This window comes from Schistocerca cancellata, chromosome 2 (genome assembly GCF_023864275.1).
Source record: "Schistocerca cancellata isolate TAMUIC-IGC-003103 chromosome 2, iqSchCanc2.1, whole genome shotgun sequence".
Taxonomy (NCBI): Eukaryota; Metazoa; Arthropoda; class Insecta; order Orthoptera; family Acrididae; genus Schistocerca; species Schistocerca cancellata.
The window spans coordinates 747,539,224-747,564,625 of record NC_064627.1 but is presented as its reverse complement, the minus strand read 5'-3'; the positions used below and the strand labels follow the sequence as shown (position 1 = coordinate 747,564,625).

At 38.0% G+C, this 25,402-nt stretch overlaps 1 protein-coding gene across 1 annotated transcript in view; it reads left to right on the top strand.

The window, feature by feature from the left end:
• LOC126158234 (uncharacterized) overlaps window positions 1-25,402 on the top strand; it is a 679,797-nt gene that overhangs the window by 598,020 nt on the left and 56,375 nt on the right. Inside the window, exons 11-12 of the mRNA XM_049916428.1 lie at window positions 4,060-4,122; window positions 16,256-16,441. Coding sequence (XP_049772385.1) covers window positions 4,060-4,122; window positions 16,256-16,441 — 249 coding nt within the window. The remainder of the gene's footprint in view (window positions 1-4,059; window positions 4,123-16,255; window positions 16,442-25,402) is intronic.

The following is a 25,402-nucleotide window of genomic DNA, read 5'->3' as shown; positions in this document are numbered from 1 at the left end:
CAGGTTTTGCTTGGAAATTATATCTCTCTTTTCTACAGAAAATGAGTGACAAATTGGTATTGTAGAATGAAAGAATTTAAGTGGTACTTTAATCTAACTTAGTGTTCTGCACAGCCATACATCTCAAACCGGACATAAAAAGGGACATTGCTGGGGATGCAAGTGGCAAGGAACTTAAATGCATATGTCACTTCTTTTTTAAGGATCATGACACTTGTTTCCATAGTTTCAGTCGCAATGATGATAACAACAATCAAAATCTTCAGTGTTGTTGAAAATCTGCTGTCAGAAGGAAGGGTTTTCACAACTATGCAAAACCTGGTCAGTGTTCAGGAGCAGTGTTCAGTATACATGTACAGAATTAACACTTTAAAAGATCCTTAATTTTTCTCTGTGTAAGCAAGCCCACCTAGTTATGAGCAGCTAAGTCACACACTTTTTCCAGGACAGGTCACTTTAATTTTGAGCTGCAAACCACCACAAGGTAATATCTAAACAAGTAAATTCTTTGGAAGCAGCCAGTATATTTTCATCTTCACTTTCTGGATCATGAGTAGATGAGATGCTGGTGCCATCACCTCTATCAGTGATGAGGTTTACAATTTCGCTAACCTACGTGACTTGGTGTCCTGGATCTGCATCATAGACACTCATTCATCTGTTCTTGAATGTCTTCTTTATCACATTCATTGCAATTGAATTCTTTTAGCACATTTCAGACATTAATTCTGTCATTTTCAATTAGAATTTGAGAACTTTTGAAAGTCTCAATGATGCCTTTATGTATATGCTGTAATAAAGAGATTATGTTAGGTGGAAGAAACATTACTCGTCCTATTTGTTTAAGATTTCACATCATGGATGAGTTGGTGCATTGTCAGATAGCAGTAATGTTTTCTCCCTTTGGCCAGTCTTTAACTGATGAGCTTTAGCAGGGGCTACAAAAGCTTCCATAAACCATTCCATGTAAATCTTACTATCCATCCAGGTGCCCTTTTGTGAGATGCAAACAATAGACATGGCAGATCACATTAATGTTCTTAAAACAACACAGTTTCTTACTTTTACCAATGATGAGCATAGGCAATAAGTGACTACCAGTAACATTAGAATGGTCTAAAGCAATAATACGATCCTTGCTTATTTGAGGACCAAGTGGTGCTCATTCATGACATAAAGCAAGAATTCTTCTTGGCAAAGCTTTCCTGTTGAGTCCAGTTTCGTCAACATTGTAAATGTTTTAAAGAGCATAATCTTCTTTCCTCAATATTTCCCTAAGTTTGATTTTGAAGGACATGGAAGACATTTTTCCTCCTTGTATTTGAAGTTCATGAAAGCCATGTGTCAACTATAAGCACTTTAATTAGCCCATGCTTACTTTAAAATTTGATGGTCCTCCAAGATCTTCCATAAAGTGAAATACCTCTTCACATACAGTGGAAGTAGAGATAGGTTCTCCTTGTGATCTTTTTTGCATAAACCACTTGTAAACCACATTATCTAGATCCATGTTCATGGTGAGATTCATAATTTAGATATAAAAGTTCTGACGCTCATTTTTTTTTTAATTGTCGACTTACCTTGTACTCATCATCAGAAAACTTGGTTGCAGACTCACCTTCCTCTAACCTTTTATTAACCTTCTATTTATTTCTCGTAGAAAGTACAACACGTTTATGCTTAGGTACTTCATATTGCAAGTTTACTTTGAACCGCAAAGGTGACACAAGTGTTCATCACAGAATACAAACAGCTATTTTTGTTGGCAACTCAGCTTTGATCCAGGACAGAGGGGGAAGGGGCAAGAGCAGTGAAGGGGAGGGCAGGGGGGGGGGGGGGGAATAAGACCATAGCTGAGGGAGGGCGGCACACACAAGCAAGTAATAGTTCTTTAAAGCAGCCATTCAGTTGATTGACGTTCAGATAACCAATACCCTGCTGTCACTATAGAAAATATTGATTACAGTATGTTGCTCTTTTATACTGCAACTGCCTCTCCTCTTGTGCTAAATGAAGATGTGCTAATTCTGATGCCAAAAACTATCATTTTTTTGTGACTCATGATTCATGTGAAGTTGAGAAATTTATCTGCAAGATCTGCTGTTTCCATTATTTAGTGCTATTAGTTAAAAATGTAGTTGATAGATAAAAATGCGTTAATGGAAGATGCATTAATGGAATTATTTTGAACTGCTTCTTGTTCAGCATAATTTCATGAAGTGAAACTGAACAGTAAAAAGCAGAATTTATCAGTATTCTGTATAAAATAATATTTTCTAACCAGTTACATCAGTTTATGCATTTATCTTGAAGACCTGATCACAGTAAAGGTACTATATTAGGAACTATATACCCCTTCTCCTCCCCCTCACATTCCACCTCTTCATGGATCAAGGAATCAGCTCTGCTGCAAAATTAAATGTCTTTTCTTGTGCTGCTAATAGTGCCCTGCCAGGATATGTAAATAAGGATGCTAGCAGAATGAATTATTCACAGTACATTGGAGTTTAAGCCGATTGAAACTTGTGGTCAATTAAACGTATGAAGTAGACAGACATTATCCTATCTGAAAGCTTTATCACAGCAGACTTTTACAAGGTTCATTATGGAAACAACTTTTGTGCTATGGCTTGATAATTCTCCACCTTATCCTTTTTCCTGCCAATGGCCTTGCCACAGTGGTAATACTGGTTCCCACCAGATCACCAAAGTTGCAAGGGTGACTGTCCTGATCTGTCAAGCACTGTTGGCAAGCAAGGTGCATTCAGCCCGTGTGAGGCTAATTGAGGAGCTACTTGACTGAGAAGTAGCAGCCATTGTTACAAAAACTGACAATGGCTGCGAGAGCATTGTGCTGACCACTCATGCCTCCATATCCACATCCAGTGACGCCTATCAGCTGAGCATGGCATGGCGGTCAGTCGGTACCATTGGACCTTCTGAGGCCTGTTTGGATGGAGTTTTTCCCAGGCAAGCTTCACCAGGAAGCTATGAAGAAGATATGTGGGTAGGGGAGGGATATTTGCAGATTAAAACTCTGAGCTAGGCCATCAGTCTACTTGGCTAGCTTGGTTGGTAAGAATATAAGCCATAAAAGGCAAGGGTACAGGTTCTAGTTCTCATCTAACACACAGTTTCAATATGTTAGGAAGCTTTTAGGATTCAAGCACTCTCTTTTTGATATACTTCATACATGAATGGGAAAAAGAAGATGTATGGTGGCATGGGCCTAATGGGAATAACCCTGTGCTGTACCTGTTCCTCTGTCAGTAATTAATATAGGATGTTCTTGAAAGAGGAGACAATTTCCTTAATACTAGTCAAACTACAATCTTCATATCTTAATCATTTTCATACTTACATACATGCTACAGCTTCTTTTCTTCTTATTGCTACTTAAAAACATGTTCTTGGTAAAATTCATTTGCATATCTCTTTGGTGGCTAGTAACCATGTTTGACTAGAGAAGCACCACTTTTCTGTTACTTAATACTCAGTCTATGTTTTCTTTTGCACATCTTATTCCTTAAGTACAGTATTACCTTCAGTTATTATTTTTAAATAGTTTTTCTGCATAATTTGTTTCATTTTATTTATTTATTTATTTTATTTTTTGTAAGCATTCTGGTGCTTACATTGGTGGCTTGAACATACTGTCTTGCATGTTTTGGCTAAATATTTAAACAAGTCTGGAATAAGACTTCAGTGCAGTACCTGAAATGATTAAGGCTAATATTTGTAATAATTATTAAAATGTCAGTTGCATTATTTTATGCAGTTAATTTGCTCTTGCCATTAAACAGTATCACAGTTTTAATTTCCAGTAGTAATGGCATGAATTTTTTTCCTGTTAATTATTTTCTTAGCTGCCAAAATTTGCAAGAACATGCAGACATGTAACTAAGCTGAAACTCTTGTTAACCTTTCTTAGTAATTGGGTGTTTTGTGTTTATCCTATGTTAATTTCATCTCTTGAAGTTTCTTTTGTGTATTTCTATCTCTGTGTCTGTCTCTCTCTCTACCTGTCTGTGTGCGTACATGTGTGGTGGCCTGTGCTAGGAGGGTGACAAAGAAGCACCGGTGAAGGCTCTCAGTGTGACACCCGCCAGCAATCCGCTGAAGGTGAGTTGTTCAGCCTGTCTCTTTGTCGTGTCTACCAGCCTTATTTATGCACCGCTACTCTGAAATGGCTATTGCAACGTATCATTACATGTCCCTGGGTTTTCTTGTGCTCTGCCTTCCTTCATGTGTTATATGCAAATGCATCATATACCTCAAAACACCTTGCTAACTTCCAAAGTATATAGTTAACATGATACACAAGAAGAGCTTGTGTCTTCATCTTGCACTATGTTTAATGATATTACACTTGACAGGCCTTCATATATTCTGTTGATCTGTCTACTTTTAATCCTTTACAGTGTTGTATTTTCACAATTCTCTAGTTGGGATAACATCTGTTTGGCAGCTGTATTTCGTTGCATCCTTATGTAAAATTTTACCCATATGTATGCATATAACATTCTGTTTTTGATACAAATAGTTTAGTCTGTTAGCAATCTTTTTTGCCATTATGGATTTTCATGTGATGAAATTGCCTGTGATCGATCCAAGTCAGTGTGTTGGATACTTGTTTCAACCTCATGTGACCCCTTATTTGCACTGCACCTAATGAAGCAGTGCTCTAATTCAGGGCGAGTACGATCCAAATCCCTGTCTGACCATCCTGATTTATGAATCTCACAAATTCTCTAAATCAGTGCTGGTGAAATTGAAAAGACCACCGACAGTTTTTCCCTATCCTCATTCTTTTCGAGCTAGTTCTCCTTTTATCACAACATTGATGTTGGGGAAGTTCAACACTAATCCTTCATCATTCCTTCGCCTGCATGTTTATTGCACAGCAATTTTACCACAAAGAAAAATGAAATAAATGATGGTTTTAATGATGATCAAGTTGCCTAAAGAAAACTTGATTAACTGCCTGCATTTTTTCTTTTCAAATAAACTGGAACAGGATGATATTGCAGTGAAAATACAGTAATAAGATACAAAACTGTTGCATGTACACCACTGTTTGTACTGTAATTGAAATTCACAAGCAGCTGATGTGTTTAATATCCCAATCTAAACTACATTCATTGCTCAGATAATGCTTGCTCTTGGAAATTGTTTACCAAAATATATTTGAAATAGCTGTCATTGTTTGGAAAATTTCAAATAATTATTCTGTTCGTACTCAGAATCAGTTAAAAGTTTGCTTATAGATACAGAATAGCATGCCCTAGTAGTACAGTAAGCTATGTACAGAGTTCATACAAATGCTCAAATGCACTGCAGACACTGTAAACATCTCAGTAATTTACTGCTTGTCGAAAACAGTACCTGCATAGTGCTGAGGAAAGTATTTATTTCAACCGAAAAGCTTAGATTGAAGTTGTGGTGTGTTTCTCTTAGTTTCTCTCAAGAACATACACAGGACCTGAGTAGGCATGGGCAAGCAGTGGCAACTCGTCACATTAGTTCTGTGGTGAATGATGAAATAATTTTGAGATTTCGTGATTCAGGTGACAACTCTACTAGTCAATATCCATTAAATGTTCTGACCTTCTTCAAGCTAGCACTGAATTGATGTGTCTGGTTTGTTTGACAGGATAGGATGTGAGTTTGGACAACAATGATTTTTTACAGGAAAGGGGGGTGGGGGGTTGGCAGCTGCCTTCTCTTATTCATAGTTGTGGCCACACTCTTGATTTCTCTGATCACCAGAGGCAAATGCTAAGGTCCTTAAACATACTATTAGCTGATATCCTCCCTCATCGTCGCCCAGTCAAAAGTAGTGCACCATTTTGAAACACTCAATGTTGTTGAAGCATTGACATTCAATATTCCTTCCTTCTTCCTTACAAGTTTGTCACATTCTCTGGCACATGTGACCAGTCGTCATTAACACAGACCATTGTATTAACTGGAACATACAATCTTAATTTATTCAACAGCATTTTTATATCTACTGGGAGAATACATGGACTGAATACTAGCCGATGTTGTCAGATGTTTGACATAAGTGAGACCATCGCATATACTATACTAACCTTTCCAAATATTTTGAGAGCAATATTGATAAGCTTAAAGAAGGAAAGGAATTTTAGAAAAATCTTAAATACACATTTTGAGTTTGAGCATGGATATTGATTATTAAAATTCTTATCATAGCTTTTTTTGGGGGGGGGGGGGGATTATGACTGTTTCTAGGCAAAATAGGGTGTATAACAGTACATATACCTGTGAAAAACATACATTTGGCTGACAAGATGCTTGGAAAGAGGATGTAGGCAGGCATTAATGAAGAATTGTTAATCTTGCCATCCATTTCAGTTACATGCAGGATATAACCAAAGTAACAAACACTGTAAATTTATTTGTCTTGATCACAGTATAAAGAAGCAGTTACATAGCAAGTTCCAATTGTTGAACAATCATCTTCAGAATCTGGAGGGTAATGGGTATTAGTAATGAAAATCATGCTACTGAAAGCTCCAGATATAACAAATTAAAAATCTTTGAAAAACCATCAAAGTCAAAATGAGGCAACATACAACAGATCCAACGAATATTACAGGATGTACCCAGGACCTGAGAGGGTGAAGAAAGGGAGGGTGGGCAAATCATATTGTTTTTGCCTTCAATTCTGACATAATTTCAAAATTTCAAGAATCGGGTTACATTTCGTACTAGTGAATATCCATTAGATGTTCTGCACTTCTTCAAACTCATACTGAATTCATACATGCATGTGTTTGGTGGGTGAGGAATGAGTTTTGTTTGGCAGTTGCATTGGGAGCTGTGGTGTGTTATCCTGTCATTGTCTTAAATGTTTTCAAAATAATTCTGATTTGTTACATAATGAACTATTGCTGCTATGATTTCCCATATTGGTAACTGTTACCCTCTACTTTTCATAAATCTGAAGATGGCTGTTCAACATCTGAAGCCAGTTCTCTAATAGTGTCTTTATATTGTGATCAGGATGAATAAATTTATGGAGAACTGTTATGGATTGCGTGTCTCTTTAACAGACTATATCAAGTCTCTGAAACAAAGTAACTATTACCATTCTTGTTTATTCAGAGAGGCTACTGAAACCCATAAATATGACAACAGTTTTAACAAGGGTTGGGGAGACTGACACTAAAAATTTTGTGGATTTTACTGTTACATAGATATCTGTTACATGTTTTAAACCAAACATAAACAAAACAAAATGTAACAATCCATATACTTTTGATGTTGTGTGTCTGAAATATCTTTACTGGCAGTAAATACTGAAACTAACAATGTTAGCTTTAAGGACAAGAGAATGGAGGAAATGCATGTCATAAGAGCAGTAGGTATGATCTGTGGAAATGATTATGGCATACCAGTTATTGCTCAAGTGTACAGTAGTTATTATTTACTTGCAGTGCAGAATGCCTGCTACATTTTTTTTTCCTTTAAATAAGTTACTTGCAGTGCAGAATGCCTGCTACATTTTTTTCCCTTTAAATAAGTATGATGGAGACACCTTCAAAGAAATCACAGCAACTGCAGAGCAGAAAACTTGTAAGCAATGTTCTGTGAGTTATGAGAAATATAAGGAATGAAAGGCCTTGCTGTTCTGTTGGGATAAGCTGTGCAGAGTTGACAAGGTAGTAGGTAAATATTGTGGGAAAAACATAAATTATGAATGAGACATGGGGAACATCATACTCATTGGAAGAGGATGGAACTAGATGATTTCATTGTGTTGAACATTCTTCAAGTAGTGTGAAGTATAAAAGGACATTCTTCCAGTTAATAAAGTTTTCCACATTGTTAGAGGCAAGATAACCTTCTCAGGTAAAAGCAATGTATTTTGGAGAGCTGTCAAATCTTTGGCAGACACTTATTGATAGAGCAGGGTGTTATTGCAGTACAATGTGCTGAATATTGACATACACTATGGCAGACTGAAAATAGACCAAAAAGACCAACAGTGTACATGGACAAGATGTCTCCATACTTGGGGTAACGTAGTGTTGGCAGTATGGGATTTTAGAGTTACTATGAACCGAAGTGCCAGTTAGAAAACTGTTCTAGTACATGCTGAGTATGAAATTGGATTTGCTAAAGACACAGAAATGACTCAGGTGTAAAATCTCAATTACAGGGCTATCATAATGAGATGGAAAATAGCAATTATGTTAGAGTGGTATAAAAACTTATTCCAAATTCCCAATTTAGATGAACTGCTGTACTCCCATCTCTTTATGGGAATAACTCTTTATGGGAATAAGATAGAAATACAAGCATTGAAGAGCATCAATAATTCTGTTACAGGCTTAACAATGCACGCATGAAACAAAATTAACTTTTATCTGATTATTTGTATGTTGCAAAATATTTTAATGCCAATGTTAAGCAGCAATGATTATGTATTGATCCTAGTGGTAAAGGCATGAATGCATTTTTAATTTCTTCATACAAACAACAAGTGTACAGACAAAAAAGTATCTTTTTATCAGTTACCAGTACTGAAATTTTGGGTCTTGGACTGTGGCTGATGTACATTGAAAAAGATAAATCTGACAGATCTGAGTGAATGTACCACCTTGCTCAGTCAGATAATTTGAACTATTCCTGAATGCTGTGCAGAACAGAAATCCCAATTGAAACTGAGGGAGTGGTGCAAGTAGGTGATTGCAGATCATATCCTAGGAAATTGTTACAAAATCACATTGAATTAAACAAAATTCCTGGTCCAAACCACAACATTTTGGAATTCTATAATGAAAGAAGTTGCAGAAATTCAACTTTGTGGCAATACTTTTAATGGACATTATGTTACTTAGTGGACAGACAGACAGATAGATATCAATGAATATAAAGAGACAAGTTGTAAAGACTGTAAATAGTGGCTGCAGATGCAGAAACAGTAGGGCATCACAAATACTCACATCTTCTGGCCATCGGTATTAACAGTTGAATAGATGTAACTGAAAAACTCGTTAATTTTTATTCAAAGGGATTGTTGTGAAAAACTATAAGACCTTCTTTTTATTGTGCTGTCCTGGACTATGAGCTGAATTATAGTTTCAGTTTAATATATAAGATATTTCCCTGCTTTGTGACTAACTTAGTTTCAGCAACTAATTGGCCAATTTTCTCCTCACCCCCCTCCCCCCCTCCCATAGTGTAGTGTTAATCATAAAATCAGTTATATTTTTAAAACTGTGTATTTGTGCAGTTACATACATTTATGGTGCTGACAATATAAGTAGTCATAACATCTGTCATAATAGACTTGGTCTGCTTCCCTGTGCTTGCAGGAGAATGAATTAATAATAAGCAAAAATCACCTTCTTGTACACAGGTACACTTCAGCCTATTGTTAATCATAACATCAATTATTATTACACATGAAAACAAGTTTAAATTCAGTTGATAATGTAAACATAATTTCTGGGAGTTTGTTTTCAGTAAAGACAATATATGTTGAAAAGAATGTCTGAATCATGACTTGCTATGCTATCTGCTATTCAGAATTGTGTAATATTCTTCTTAAAACAAAGAAATGCCAGCATTCTGATTTCTGGAATATATTTCTATTTTAAGAATCAAGATGTGGAACAACTGCATTAAATTCATAGATATTTTTATTAGAGGCATTCAGTTCGCATCCAGCCGTCCTGATCTTTTTACAGGTATAGCTCATTGAACTATCTCTACTGCACAGGAAGATGATTGTAAGCACAATAACTATTTCTTCCCAAAATTCTATTAAACAACTTGACAACGAAATCAGTAAGAGAGAATTGTCAAAAATCAAAGTAGCAAAGAATAACTATGTTATAACTCGGAGCTCCTGGTATGTGTGGGTACTTATGACAAACCCATCGCTTTTGAAAGTCACTGGTGTTTGTGTCACCACTGTTGATTGCCCAGTACCCACTTCAGATAGGGCTGCTGTGGTTGGTATAGCCATCCATTGACCTTTCTGTTGTACAGGTGCATCTCTATCAAGCACGTCAGCTTGCTTCTCACCCCCACGACACCATCTGTGACTTATTGTTGCCAAATAGTAAGCATTGCATTGTTGTAGTAATGAATCATCTTATGTGATGTTTGGACTCATCACACCAAGTAAGCCCCTTCTTGCCTAGCACCTGCACTTGCTTGAGTTGAAGGGGCATCAAGTTGCCCTGCAATAATTTGCTGTAGCTATTCTGCTGTGACTTACCCTGTTCTTAGCTGACCAAAATTTACCAACATATAAATTGTGCCGAACCTTCAGAAAAAAATCCGCCCCTTTTATGTGCCTATTATCAGTGGTAAACTGCCCAATGAACTCCAGCTGGTGGAACCGCTGTGGAGAACAATCTTCTTTCCTCCCCTGGAAGGTGAAGGTAATCTGCTTATGATCGGAATAAACAGTAAAGAGCTGAGCTTTGACGTAAGGGCAGAAGTTTGGATAGCCTCATAAGTGGCCAGGAGCTCCCTGTCATACGCACTCCACTTAGCATGTGCTTTTGAAAGCTTTTTTGACAAAACACTAAAAGTTTCCATCCACCCACAACTTTTTGATTCAAGGCTGTCCCAATCACAGACTGGCTGACACCTACTACAGTCACCAGCAGCACATTATGAATAGGGTGTGACAAAAGGACTGCTTTTTTTAAACTGGCTCTTACCTCTCAAAGGTCTGTTGCATGACAGACATCCAAGGCAGGTTCTGTTTCCCAGTACAGTTGTTACTTGGCAGTGTGGCTGCCAGTGATAACCTTCATCTCTGCCGTCCCCAGTAGACACCATCTTTAAAAGTTGATGATCCCTGTGGACCTCTGTAACTGATGATAATTCACCAGTCTTGGGCTGTTTTTAATGGCCTACATTTTTTCTTTGGGAGGACAGATACCTGGTGCTGATACTTCATGCTCTAAGAATGTGATTTACTTCTGCCAGAGGAGACAGTTAGCTTCATTTTTTACTATTCTTTACTTCCAGATTTTCTCGAACACCATCTTGAGGTGGTCATCGTGTAATTTGGCCGTCTGTAAAAATACAATATATCACACAGGTATGTGAAAAAGAAATCTAGTTCCCTCAGTACTTCATCAATGAATCTCTGCACTTTTTTTAATCATGAATGGCATGCAGAGAAACTCAAGAGGCTGGAACGGGTTGTGACGGCAGTCTTGGGAACACCTGCTCGTCCATCTGAATCTGGTTATAGGCCTTTTTGCAATCTACCACACTGAAAACTGTGGCTCCGGCTAACACGTTTGTAAAATCCTGAAGACTGGAAAAAGGGTAGTAGTCAGGGATTGCCTTGGTGTGTAGCGTGCAATAATCCCTGCAGGGTCGAACAATTTGCGGTACCAAAATATCTGCTCATCTTGTACACCCGCTTCCTGCCTCTGTCGTCCAATAGAGGTCTGTTTCTTTGCCACTAGTGCTGAAAGCTGCTTCTGCATTGCATCAGTTTTTAGCTTCATATCACAGACTTGTGCGTCAGTGTTAACTCGTGGCACTTGCCTTATTAGTGCAGCTTGCACTTTGATGAAATCTTCCATGCCTTACGTTATCACTATCATGCCCGCTTATCCCACTGTTTTGTGTCTTTTGTCTGCCACAGATTTGACGTCATCAGAGGTACAGAGGTACATGTGACTATTGCCATTTTTACAAACAGTGGTAGCTATGTGACCCAGACATGTCATAGTGTGTCATTTGACATTGTCTATGATACTTCAGAGGTGCTGCCAAAACTTGTAAGGTGCCTGAATGCAGAACCTGCTACATCTATTGGTATATGGAGTTGCATGGATGTTGTATTACCATGTCTCTCAGATGTCAGTACTGGTCTTGTGCAGGCAGTTTCAATATAACATCTGACTCTGTCTCTACTGCTCATATGTCCACGTTGTTGACAGTCACCAAAAATTTAGTGCAGACGTCTTTAACATTGTTTTGTGTGAATGCTAGTTCCAACATGGCAAACCGTGACTTGGGCTTCTCTTGTAGGGACTTTGGTACTTGTCTTCATTCATGGGTCACCGACTGCGTTGTTGTTTTACCATGTCTCTCAGATGTCAGTACTGGTCTTGTGCAGGCAGTTTCAATATAACATCTGACTCCGTCTCTACTGCTCATGTGTCCACTTTGTTGACAGTCACCAAAAATTTAGTGCAGACATCTGTAACATTGTTCTGTGTGAATGCTAGTTCCAACATGGCAAACTGTGGCTTGGGCTTCTCTTGTAGGAACTTTGGTGCTTGTCTTCATTCATGGGTCAGCGACTGCGTTCTGAGCCGCTGTTCTGCAGGCTGTTGCCAATGCCTCTGTAGGTGTGAACTCTTGTCCTCCTATCTGTAATTTTCAGTTGAAAGTCTTTAAATTGTTTCTGCAAATCTCCCTGTAGCAGTGAAATTTGTTGTTCTATTTGATTGCATTTGGCTTCATAATGCAAAGTTACTATCTCACTTTCTTGATGTGCTCAAACTTACTGCTTGCCTTGCTTTTCTGGGATCACCGTCTTGCAGGTACAGCCCATTGCACTATCTCTACTGCACAGAAAGATGACTGTAAATATGATAACTATTTATTTCTCTCCAAAATTTCTTCCAACAACTTGACAGTGGAATCAATAACAGAGAACTATCAAAACGCAAACTAGCAAAGAATAACTATGTTACAACTCGGTTACTTGGCCAAAGAACAATAAAAATGCCATTCCATTCATTGTCCATAGGATCCTTCCCATGTAGTTATTGTCATCCCGCCAAACAACTTTGTGTTTGCTGAAAATAGTTTATCAATAAGGTCCAGCTGATTCCTCCCCTCATACTTATCCAGCTGTTATTGTATTACAGCTACAAGGGCCTGTTATCAGTCTGTTGTTCATCTCCTCTTCCTGTGCCTAACAATCACTGTGAAATTTCACATTTCATTTTCTTTGTTGAAATGCTAAATACTACATTTTTGGCTGCATTTTAACTGTAACTTCATTGTCTTCAAGCAAGAGAAATTTAAATTAAGCTATGTTGTTCTACATTTTTGGCATTAGCTACGAAGTTTGGACATTGGAGACTCAATTTAGACAACTACATGCAGAGTCCACTTCAATACCAAATGTGATGTTGAACTCTGCTTTGAAAATGTTTATCTTTCATCACAACATGAACTGCACCCAAGTTTTAACCATCCACCATTTCCTGAAGGAATGCCCATTTTTTAACTATTTACATTCCCGCTTGCATTTTCTGTCTGAGTTATCTGGCGTTTAAGCAAATGCCGCACAGGCTTTCGACTGCGTTTTACTTTTTATTCGTCGTAGCCATATGGTGAAGGTCATTTAATTTTTAGTTCTGGACCTCCATTTCACTATGGTGTATTTTATAGACCTTTCTCCACATCCCTGTTTTTAGCTGTCTTCTATTAAGTTGATTGGGATTGAGTGTAGTCGGTTCTAACTCCTCTCTGTCTTTGTGTTCTGTAGTTTTGACTTGGGCATGTATGACCCCAGTTGTTTTTGTGCCCTAAAAAAAAAAAAAGAAAAAAAACCAATTGCAACGTGATTTTTGGCATTATTAAAGATATTTGCTGTGAAATCTTCTCAGGTTATCATCTTGTTGCAACATTTCAGTTGATTCTGTATCCATATCTTCAGGTGAAGATGATCCAGAATCCATTGAAATATTGCGACAAGATGATGATGCCTTTCGGCTGATAACCCAAGAAGATTTCATAGCTGAAATACACCAAGACAGCCTGCAGTCCCGTGTGTCATAAATATTGTTCTATTTAAATGCTCAAGGAACTCATCAAAGGCAGCACAGTGTGGTTTTCCTCAGTTGTTGTCAATGTATTTCAGTGACTTATTTGCCCATCTACACATTCAAAAGTGACAATTCCATTCCAGTTCTTCAAAGCATACATAGCTCCTACCAGCTTCCTTCTTGGCCAGGAGAGGACTGTTCCAGAAGGCATGTGTTAACTTCTGATGGTAACTTTTTGAATTTGTTATTGGTCAACAACAAAATATGCTGAAGATATTTATTGTCTCTTAATTATGTGCCACATAAGTCCATAAAATGTCCCTTTCACATACCCTCTGATATCAATATAATTCAACCTCATTAGTTAATGCTTCTCTCTAGAACCACATAAATCTGCTGCTTCATACATTTTATTTGGAGCATGAACCGGAGTTGTAGGGACATTAATAAGAAACTTAATTTTCATCCTCATCTCCCTGTTAATTTGTGACTGGGTGGAACTCTTGCCCTCAATCTCCCTTTATGCAGTCAGAATGCAAAAATAACATTCTAGGTTTCCTGTAAAGTAGGCACATATCTCTCTTACTAGTTACCCACTGTTCCAGTAATATGCATATAGGCAATTCATTAATTGCTGTAGAATTCCTATGATATTTCTAATGTGATAATTGCACTGCAACAGACCTTTATTGGTTTCTTAGTTGCTGGTTTCTGAATTCCTGGATAGACATTACCTTGCATGACTCTTCACACCTGGTTGCACATCAGTTTCATTGATACCTTAATTTTGACAGTTGTTGTTTCTTCCGAGTTAAATGTTTCATATTTATAGAACATGACTTTTCCCAAATCTGAACTTTCACTTAACATATGCCACAAACATTTTGTGAGCATCCACTTTTTGTGTATAATTTGGTGATCTTATAGTTAAACGGGTTTTGTGTTGTACTAAACATCGTGGACAATCCTTCAAAAGGTCAGAGGGGCAGCTTTTTTCTTTTTGTGCTGTAACGTGCAAGCTGATAACTATGAGTGGTTGTGATTCTTTTCAGATATGCCCTGAAGTGCAAGTGATAAAATAGAATTCATGAGGGAGAAAACTATGAGAATACTCATACTATCTTTTGGCTCAGTTGTAGTTTTTCATGATGATTAAACTTCCTGGCAGATTAAAACTGTGTGTCAGACCAAGACTCAAACTCGGGACCTATGCCTTTTGCGGGCAAAGGCATAGGTCCCGAGTTTGAGTCTCGGTCCAGCACATAGTTTTAATCTGCCAGGAAGTTTCATATCAGTGCATACTCCACTGCAGAGTGAAAATCTCATTCTGGAGTCTAGCATTCTTCATTGGTTTGATTAGCCCAGAATCTTTGTTTAATAGGTATCGGACAAACTGGGTACACCAAATCACAAGGAAGACACTGAAAATTAGCTTTACAGTTCATGCTATTCGAATTCATATGTGCTGCAAGGTTGGATGATGCCTTCTAGCAGATGTTAGACTCTTTACCCTCTTCATTCCTTTCATATTTCCTCTTTCTTGCTGTAATTTAAATTATTAATTTGTGTTCATCTCTAATGGTTCTCTCTACTTTATTTTTTTTTTTAGAATTTTATTCTGTTTTTTTATGTCTGCTTGTTTTATTTGCTTCCACCAATATAATTATGCTTCTCTTCATCTGTAATGATTAATGAGCACTTATCTTTAGCCTGTGATTTGGATTTTATACATTATTGATCACTCTGCAGATAAAAATCTTTGTCTGCTAACCTCAGCTATTACTTCTGTTGCCCTTTGCATTGTGTGTTCCTCTTTCACCTGAGTGATCGAAATTAAACTATGGCAACATTTTCATTTGTGAAGAAGCCTTTTTTCATTAATTTCTCTAGGTTTTTCATTTTTTAAAGTTGCTACAACTCGTGTAAAAGACACGCTGATTTTTTCACTGAACAGTATTATGCGTATTGATTTCAGCTGAGTAACATTAAATCTGAATGACTTTTATTGCACACTGTGCACATGATGTGGATATACTTATAACTGAAGAAGGAAAATTAGTAATTTAATAGCGCCATGCTAGAAACATTATCCATTCAGTAACTTAATTGTAAATGTGATGTCCATGTAAATACATTCTCTTTCCTCATTGAAAACTCTGTTTAGGAGAATATGCTAAGATTTGGAAATTACATAAACCACTAAAGACTGAGTGCTAGAAAAACTTAAGGTCTGTGAAACAAAGTACTTTGAAAGATTACATGTGAATGAAATTTTTTTATTTTTTTTATTTTTTTTTTAATTTTTATTTTTTTCCAACTTGAGGAGCTCCAGTTTTAACATTCTGAATTCAGTGTGCTATTGGAACAAGTTTTCATACAACAAACAATTTTCTTTTATTAAAATTTAGCTAAATAAATGTATTTAAAATTTAATGAGACCTCTGCATTGTGCCATGCAGGCCTATGAAGGACTCTCAGATTTTCCCATGGAGGTTATAGAAGAGGAAGAAGAGGATGATGACGATAATGATGATGATGATGATGACAGTTCAAGTTCAGGCAGCGGTGCAGAATTTGTACCTTCTGCATGGAACAGCGAGGCAACACCAAATCGTTCTGCACTTCGGAGCCCAGATAAGAGATCTGTGAGTATGGTAGTAGCATTGTTCCTTTGGCTTGCTGTATAATTATTCTGCTGACGCAGTACAGTTTTTTAACAGCATGTTGCAACACTATTTTGTCTCAAGTTGGCATTTGTTAGTTTTAGAAAATGAAAGGCTTCCAAGGAAAGTCAGTTCTTCTGCTCTTATTTTCTATTCTGTGGCAATATAAATCGTTAGTTTTGTTAGGCAGTGCTCGTGTCATGTTAGATACTTTCCTAAATTTAATGAGCTAAAAATATATCACTTAACAGACTTCCTACATTTGTTAATGTGGTTGGAATATGGACAACAAAATGAGTAATGAACTATTTGACTCATTCTATCTACCAGCTGCATGTCACATCACATAGTAAGATATATGTGGTCTTTTGAGGAAGATATGACCAAAAACTGTCATGTGGTAGATTACCAGTTAACTGTGGTTATCACCCATGTGCCCAGTACCATTGTGGTGATGCCTTCACTTCAGTTTTAATTTCCTTAGAGCTGCATTGTGCATACTGCAGATGTAGAGTAGCTTGTACAAGTTCTAACTGTAAAATGTCATGCCACTTGTTTATTTGTAAATACAGATCTGTATTTCTGTTGGTATTATGATCAATGAGAACATCTATATATGCACTTGGCAAACCACTCAGATGTGCGTGACTGAGGATATGTCTCATTGTACAAGTCATGAGAGCTTTCTCCTATTCCATTCATGTGTGGGTCACTGAAAGAATGATTGCTTAAATGCCTTAAGTGTTCTGTACTTAGTCTAATTTTGTTTTTTGGATCCCCATGGGAATAATACATAGGGAGGTGTAACATATTCATAGATTCTTTACTTAAAGTTGACCCCTAGAAACTTTCTAAGTAGATTTTCAAGGGATAGTTTATGCCTATCTTCAAGCATCTGCCAGTTCAGTCCCTTCAGCACCTCTATGGTGTTTTCCCATGGGCATAGTGGGCCTAACAATCCCATGACCTTTTGTGCTGTCCTCCTTTGTATTTGTTGTGTCCCCTGTTAGTCCTAAGTGGTAAGTGTTCTACACACTTCAGCAGTTTTCTAGGATGAGTCGCACGAATATTTTTTATGCACTCTCCTTTGCAGACTGATTGCATTTCCCTAGTATTCTACCAAAGAACTGCAGTCTGTCATATGCTTGACCTACAGATTGAGACTATGTGATAATTACATTTCATACCCTGACAGAGGGGCAGCAGCCTTTTCAGTAGTTGCAGGGGCAACAGTCTGGATGATTGACTGATCTGCCCTTGCAACACTACCCAAAATGGCTTTGCTGTGCTGGTACTGTGAACGGCTGAAAGCAAGGGGAAACTACAGCCATAATTTTTCCCGAGGGCATGCAGCTTTACTGTATGGTTAAATGATGATGGCATCCTCTTGGGTAAAATATTCCGGAGGTAAAATAGTCCCCCATTCGGATCTCCGGGCGGGGACTACTCAAGAGGACGTCGTTATCAGGAGAAAGAAAACTGGCGTTCTACGGATCGGAGCGTGGAATGTCAGATCCCTTAATCGGGCAGGTAAGTTAGAAAATTTAAAAAGAGAAATGGATAGGTTGAAGTTAGATATAGTGCGAATTAGTGAAGTTCAGTGGCAGGAGGAACAAGACTTTTGGTCAGGTAAATACAGGGTTATAAATACAAAATCAAATAGGGGTAATGCAGGAGTAGGTTTAATAATGAATAAAAAAATAGGAGTGCGGGCAAGCTACTACCAACAGCATAGTGAACGCATTATTGTGGCCAAGATAGACACGAAGCCCATGCCCACTACAGTAGTACAAGTTTATATGCCAACTAGCTCTGCAGATGATGAAGAAATTGATGAAATGTATGATGAGATAAAAGAAATTATTCAGGTAGTGAAGGGAGACGAAAATTTAATAGTCATGGGTGACTGGAATTCGAGAGTAGGAAAAGGGAGAGACGGAAATATAGTGGGTGAATATGGATTGGGGGAGAGAAATGAAAGAGGAAGCCGTCTGGTAGAATTTTACACAGAGCATAACTTAATCATAGCTAACACTTGGTTCAAGAATCATAAAAGAAGGTTGTATACATGGAAGAATCCTGGAGATACTAAAAGGTATCAGATAGATTATATAATGGTAAGACAGAGATTTAGGAACCAGGTTTTAAATTGTAAGACATTTCCAGGGGCAGGTATGGACTCCGACCACAATCTATTGGTTATGAACTGTAGATTAAAACTGAAGAAACTGCAAAAAGGTGAGAATTTAAGGAGATGGGACCTGGATAAACTGACTAAACCAGAGGTTGTACAGAGTTTCAGGGAGAGCATAAGGGAACAATTGACAGGAATGGGGGAAAGAAATACAGTAGAAGAAGAATGGGTAGCTCTGAGGGATGAAGTAGTGAAGGCAGCAGAGGATCAAGTAGGTAAAAAGACGAGGGCTAGTAGAAATCCTAGGGTACCAGAAGAAGTATTGAATTTAATTGATGAAAGGAGAAAATATAAAAATGCAGCAAATGAAGCAGGCAAAAGGGAATACAAATGTCTCAAAAATGAGATCGACAGGAAGTGCAAAATGGCTAAGCAGGGATGGCTAGAGGACAAATGTAAAGATGTAGAGGCTTATTTCACTAGGGGTAAGATAGATACTGCCTACAGGAAAATTAAAGAGACCTTTGGAGAAAAGAGAGCCACTTGTATGAATATCAAGAGCTCAGATGGAAACCCAGTTCTAAGCAAAGAAGGGAAAGCAGAAAGGTGGAAGGAGTATATAGAGGGTCTATACAAGGGCGATGTACTTGAGGACAATATTATGGAAATGGAAGAGGATGTAGATGAAGATGAAATGGGAGATACGATACTGCGTGAAGAGTTTGACAGAGCACTGAAAGACCGAGTCGAAACAAGACCCCGGGAGTAGACAACATTCCATTGGAACTACTGACGGCCTTGGGAGAGCCAGTCCTGACAAAACTCTACCATCTGGTGAGCAAGATGTATGGGACAGGCGAAATACCCTCAGACTTCAAGAAGAATATTATAATTCCGATCCCAAAGAAAGCAGGTGTTGACAAATGTGAAAATTACCGAACTATCAGTTTAATAAGTCACAGCTGCAAAATACTAACGCGAATTCTTTACAGACGAATGGAAAAACTGGTAGAAGCCGACCTCGGCGAAGATCAGTTTGGATTCCGCAGAAATGTTGGAACACGTGAGGCAATACTGACCCTATGACTTATCTTAGAAAATAGATTAAGGAAAGGCAAACCTACATTTCTAGCATTTGTAGACTTAGAGAAAGCTTTTGACAATGTTGACTGGAATACTCTCTTTCAAATTCTAAAGGTGGCAGGGGTAAAATACAGGGAGCGAAAGGCTATCTACAATTTGTACAGAAACCAGATGGCAGTTATAAGAGTTGAGGGGCATGAAAGGGAATCAGCGGTTGGGAAGGGAGTGAGACAGGGTTGTAGCCTGTCCCTGATGTTATTCAATCTGTATATTGAGCAAGCAGTAAAGGAAACAAAAGAAAAATTCTGAGTAGGTATTAAAATCCATGGAGAAGAAATAAAAACGTTGAGGTTCGCCGATGACATTGTAATTCTGTCAGAGACAGCAAAGGACTTGGAAGAGCAGTTGAACGGAATGGACAGTGTCTTGAAAGGAGGATATAAGATGAACATCAACAAAAGCAAAACGAGGATAATGGAATGTAGTCAAATTAAATCAGGTGATGCTGAGGGCATTAGATTAGGAAATGAGACACTTAAAGTAGTAGACAAGTTTTGCTATTTGGGGAGCAAAATAACTGATGATGGTCGAAGTAGAGAGGATATAAAATGTAGACTGGCAATGGCAAGAAAAGCGTTTCTGAAGAAGAGAAATTTGTTAACATCGAGTATTGATTTAAGTGCCAGGAATTCGTTTCTGAAAGTATTTGTATGGAGTGTAGCCATGTATGGAAGTGAAACATGGACGATAAATAGTTTGGACAAAAAGAGAATAGAAGCTTTCGAAATGTGGTGCTACAGAAGAATGCTGAAGATTAGATAGGTAGATCACATAACTAATGAGGAGGTATTGAATAGAATTGGGGAGAAGAGGAGTTTGTGGCACAACTTGACAAGAAGAAGGGACCGGTTGGTAGGACATGTTCTGAGGCATCAAGGGATCACAAATTTAGCATTGGAGGGCAGCGTGATGGGTAAAAATCGTAGGGGGAGACCAAGCGATGAATACACTAAGCAGATTCAGAAGGATGTAGGTTGCAGTAAGTACTGGGAGATGAAGAAGCTTGCACAGGACAGAGTAGCATGGAGAGCTGCATCAAACCAGTCTCAGGACTGAAGACAACAACAACAACAACAACAACAACATCCCTGACAAATTATTAAATCCAGATATTTGTATGAGTTGATCGGTTCCAGCTGTGACTTGTTGATATTATAGCCATTGTGAAGTGCACAATTCTACATTTCTGAACATTTAATAGAAGTTGCCAGTATTGGCACACCATTTTGAAATCTTATCAATATATGACTGAATAACTGTGCAGCATTTTTAGACAGTGATTCATTATCGATAGTTGCATCATCTGTAAAAAGTCTGAGATTACTATTAATATTGTCTGTATTGTCTGCAGTTTCATTAATATACAACATGAACAGTAAGGATCCCAATGAACAGTAAGGATTCCAACACATTTCCCTGGGGCACATCTAAAGTTGCTTCTACATCTGATGATGACACTCTATCAAAGATAACTTGATGTATACTTACTACTGAAAAATCCTCAATCTGGTCACTAATATTGCTTGATACCCCAAATGATCTTGTTGTTGTTGTTGTTGTTGTTGTTGTTGGTGATGGTGATGGTGGTGGTGATGATGTTGATGATGATGATGATGATGATGATGATGATGTTGTTGTTGTCTTCAGTCCAGAGACTGGTTTGATGCAGATCTCTATGCTACTCTATGCTGTGCAAGCTTCTTCATCTCCAAGTAACTACTGCACCCTACATCCTTCTGAATCTGCTTAGTGTGTTCATCTCTTGGTCTCCCTTTACAATTTTTACCCTCCACACTGCCCTCCAACACTAAATTGGTGACCCCTTTATGCCTCAGAATATGTACCACCAATCCATCCCTTCTTCTAGTCAAGTTGTGCCACAAATTCTCCTTCTCCCCAATCCTATTCAATACTTCCTCATTAGTTATGTGATCTACCCATATAATCTTCAGCATTCTTGTGTAGCACCACATTTTGAAAGTTTCTATTTTCTTCTTGTCTAAACTATTTATTGTCCATGTTTCACATCCATACGTGGCTACACTCCATACAAATACTTTTAGGCAAGACTTCCTGACACTTAAATCTATACTTGATGTTAACAAATTTATTTTCTTCAGAAACACTTTTCTTGCCATTGCCAGTCTACATTTTATATCCTCTCTACTTCAACCATCACCAGTTATTTTGCTCCCCAAATAGCAAAACTAGACTACTTTAAGTGTCTCATTTCCTAATCTAATGCCCTCAGCATCACCTGATTTAATTTGACTACATTCCATTATCCTCATTTTGCCTTTGTTGATGTTCATCTTATATCCTCCATTCAAGACATCGTCCATTCCGTTAAACTGCTCTTCCAGGTCCTTTGCTGTCTCTGACAGAATTACAATGTCATCGGCAAACCTCAGAGTTTTTATTTCTTCTCCAAGGTTTTTAATTCCTACTCCAAATTCTGCTTTTGTTTCCTTTACTGCTTGCTCAATATACAGATTGAATAACATTGGGGAGAGGCTACAACCCTGTCTCACTCCTTTCCCAAGCACTTCTTCCCTTTCATGCCCCTCAACTCTTATAACTGCCTTCTGGTTTCTGTACAAATTGAAATAGCTTTTTGCTTCCTGTATTTGGCACCTGCCATCTTCAGAATTTGAAAGAGAGTATTCCAGTCAACATTGTCAAAAGCTTTCTCTAAGTATACAAATGCTAGAAACTTAGGTTTGCCTTTCCTTAATCTATTTTCTAAGATAAGTCATAGGGTCAGTATTGCCTCATGTGTTCCAACATTTCTACGGCATCCAAACTGTTCTTCCCCAAGGTCGGCTTCTACCAGTTTTTCCATTCATCTGTAAAGGATTCATGTAAGTATTTTGCAGTTGTGAATTATTAAACTGATAATTCGGTAATTTTCACTCCTCTCAACAGCTGCTTTCTTTGGGATTGGAATTATTATATTATTCTTGAAGTCTGTGGGTACTTCACCTGTCTCATACATCTTGCTCACCAGATGGTAGAGTTTTGTTGTGGCTGGCTCTCCGAAGGCTATCAGTAGATGTAATGGAATTTTTTCGTTCTCTTCCATATCCATAATATTGCACTCTAGTATATTGCCCTTGTATAGACCCTCTATATACTCCTTCCACATTTCTGCTTTCCCTTCTTTTCTTAGAACTGGTTTTCCATCTCACCTCATGATATTCATACAAATGGTTCTCTTTTCTCCAAAGGTCTCTTTAATTTTCTTGTAGGTAGCATCTGTCTTACCCCTAGTGATATATGCCTCTCCATCCTTACATTTGCCCTCTAGCCATCTCTGCTTAGCCATTTTGCACTTCCTGTCAGTCTCATTTTTGAAACATTTGTATTCCTTTTTGCCTGCTTCATTTATTGCATTTTTATATTTTCTCCTTTCATCAACTGAATTCAATATCTCTTCTGTTACCCAAGGATTTCTACTAGCGCTTGTCCTTTTTACGTACTGCCTTGATCCTCGACTGTCTTCACTATTTCATCTCTCAAAGCTACCCCTTCTTCTTCTGCTGTTTTTCTTTCCCCTGTTTGTGTCAATCATTTCCTAGTGTCCTAGTGCTCTCTCTGAAACACTCTACAACATCTGGTTTTTTTCCATTTATCCAGGTCCCATCTCCTTAAATTCCTACCTTTTTGCTGTTTCTTCAGTTTTATTCCACAGTTCATAACCAGTAAATTCTGTTCAGAGTCCACATCTGTTTCTGGAAATGTCTTACAATTTAAAATCTGGTTCCTAAATTGTTGTCTTACCATTATATAATCTATCTGAAACCTTCCAGTGTCTCCAGGCCTCGTCCACATATACAACCTTCTTTTATGATTCTTAAATCAAGTGTTAGCTATGATTAAGTTATGCTCTGTTCAAAATTCTACCAGGCAGCTTCCTCTTTCATTCCTTACCCCCATTCTATATTCACCTGCTACTTTTGCTTCTCTTCCTTTTCCTACTATCGAATTCCAGTCCCCCATGACTATTCAATTTTTGTGTCCCTTCACTAGTGGAATAGTTTCTTTTCTCACATCAAACATTTCTTCAGTCTTTTCATCATCTGCAGAGCTAGTTGGCATATAAACTTGTACTACTGTGGTAGGTGTGGGCTTCATGTCTGTCTTGGCTACAATAATGCGTTCACTATGCTGTTCGTAGTAGCTGACCTGCGCTCCTATTTTTTTAAATCATTATTAAACCTACTCCTGCATTACCCCTATTTGATTTTGTATTTACAACCCAGTATTCACCTGACCAGAAGTCTTGTTCCTCCTGCCACTGATCTTCACTAATTCCCACTATATCTAACTTTAACCCTATCCATTTCCCTTTTTAAATTTTCTATCCTACCTGCCCGATTAAGGGATCTGACATTCCACACTCTGGTCCATAGAATGCCAGTTTTGTTTCTCTTGATAACAATGTCCTGCTGAGTAGTCCCCGCCTGGAGACCCGAATGGGGGACTATTTTACCTCCAGAATATTTTACCCAAGAGGACACCATCATCATTTAACCGTGCAGAAAAGCTGCGTGCCTGCAGGAAAAATTACGGCTGTAGTTTCCCCTTGCTTTCAGCCAGCAAGGCCGTTTTGGTTAATGTTACAAGCCCAGATCAGTCAGTCATGCAGACTGTTGGCCTCTGAAACTGCTGCAAAGGCTGCTGCTCCTCTTCAAGAACCACATGTTTGTCTGGACTCTCAACAGATACCCCTCCATTGTGGTTGTACCTACAGTAAGGCTACCTGTATCACTGAGGCATACAAACTTCCCCACCAAAGGCAAGATCCATGGTTCATGGTCATACTTTCGAAAATACCCATAGACGTGATACTGGGTCAAATGGTTTTAAAAAATCAGGTAATTCCCTACCTATCTGACTGTTGTGATAGATGGCTTTCAATAAGTCACTTGAGAAAAGTGTGAGTTGCATTTCACATGAATTGTGTTTTCAGAATCTATGCTGCTCCATGGAGCATGTCATCATGTTCAAGACATCTTACTACGTTTGAGCTCAGAATATGTTCTAAGAATCCAACAACAAATGGATGTCAAGGATATTGGATGGTAGTTTCGTGGATTAGTATTGTGGATCACTTCTGTTGCCCTTCTTGTAGACGGGTGTTATCTATGCTTTCTTCCAACTACTGGGATCATTTTTTTTATTCAAGGGATCTTTATTAGATTTTACTTAAAAGAGTGGTCTACTCAGCCAGAATTTTAGTATGGACTTTGGTAAGGGTGCTACTGGTTCTTGGAACTTCGTTCAGTTTGAACCGTGTCAGCCCTTTCGCAATGACACTAATATCTATTTCATACATCTTTTAAGTAATGTGAGAACTGAATTTTTAAGTAATGTGAGAACTGAATTTTTAAGTAATGTGAGAACTGAATTTGGGTAATACTCCTTGGGTTTCCTTTATAAAGGAACATTTGAAAACAGAATTGAGCACTTCCACTTTCACTTTGCTACCCTCAATTTCAGTTCCTGTCTTGTCCACAAGTCACATCTCTCACTTACAGGCAGAATTTCTCTCAGTTTTGTGGAAGACCTTTGACAAAATTCTGCTAGTGTAGTCATTGAGGGCTTCACACAATTCTCTCTTCAGAACCAAACACTTTTTTTCTCAGCATCTCTCTATCTATAGT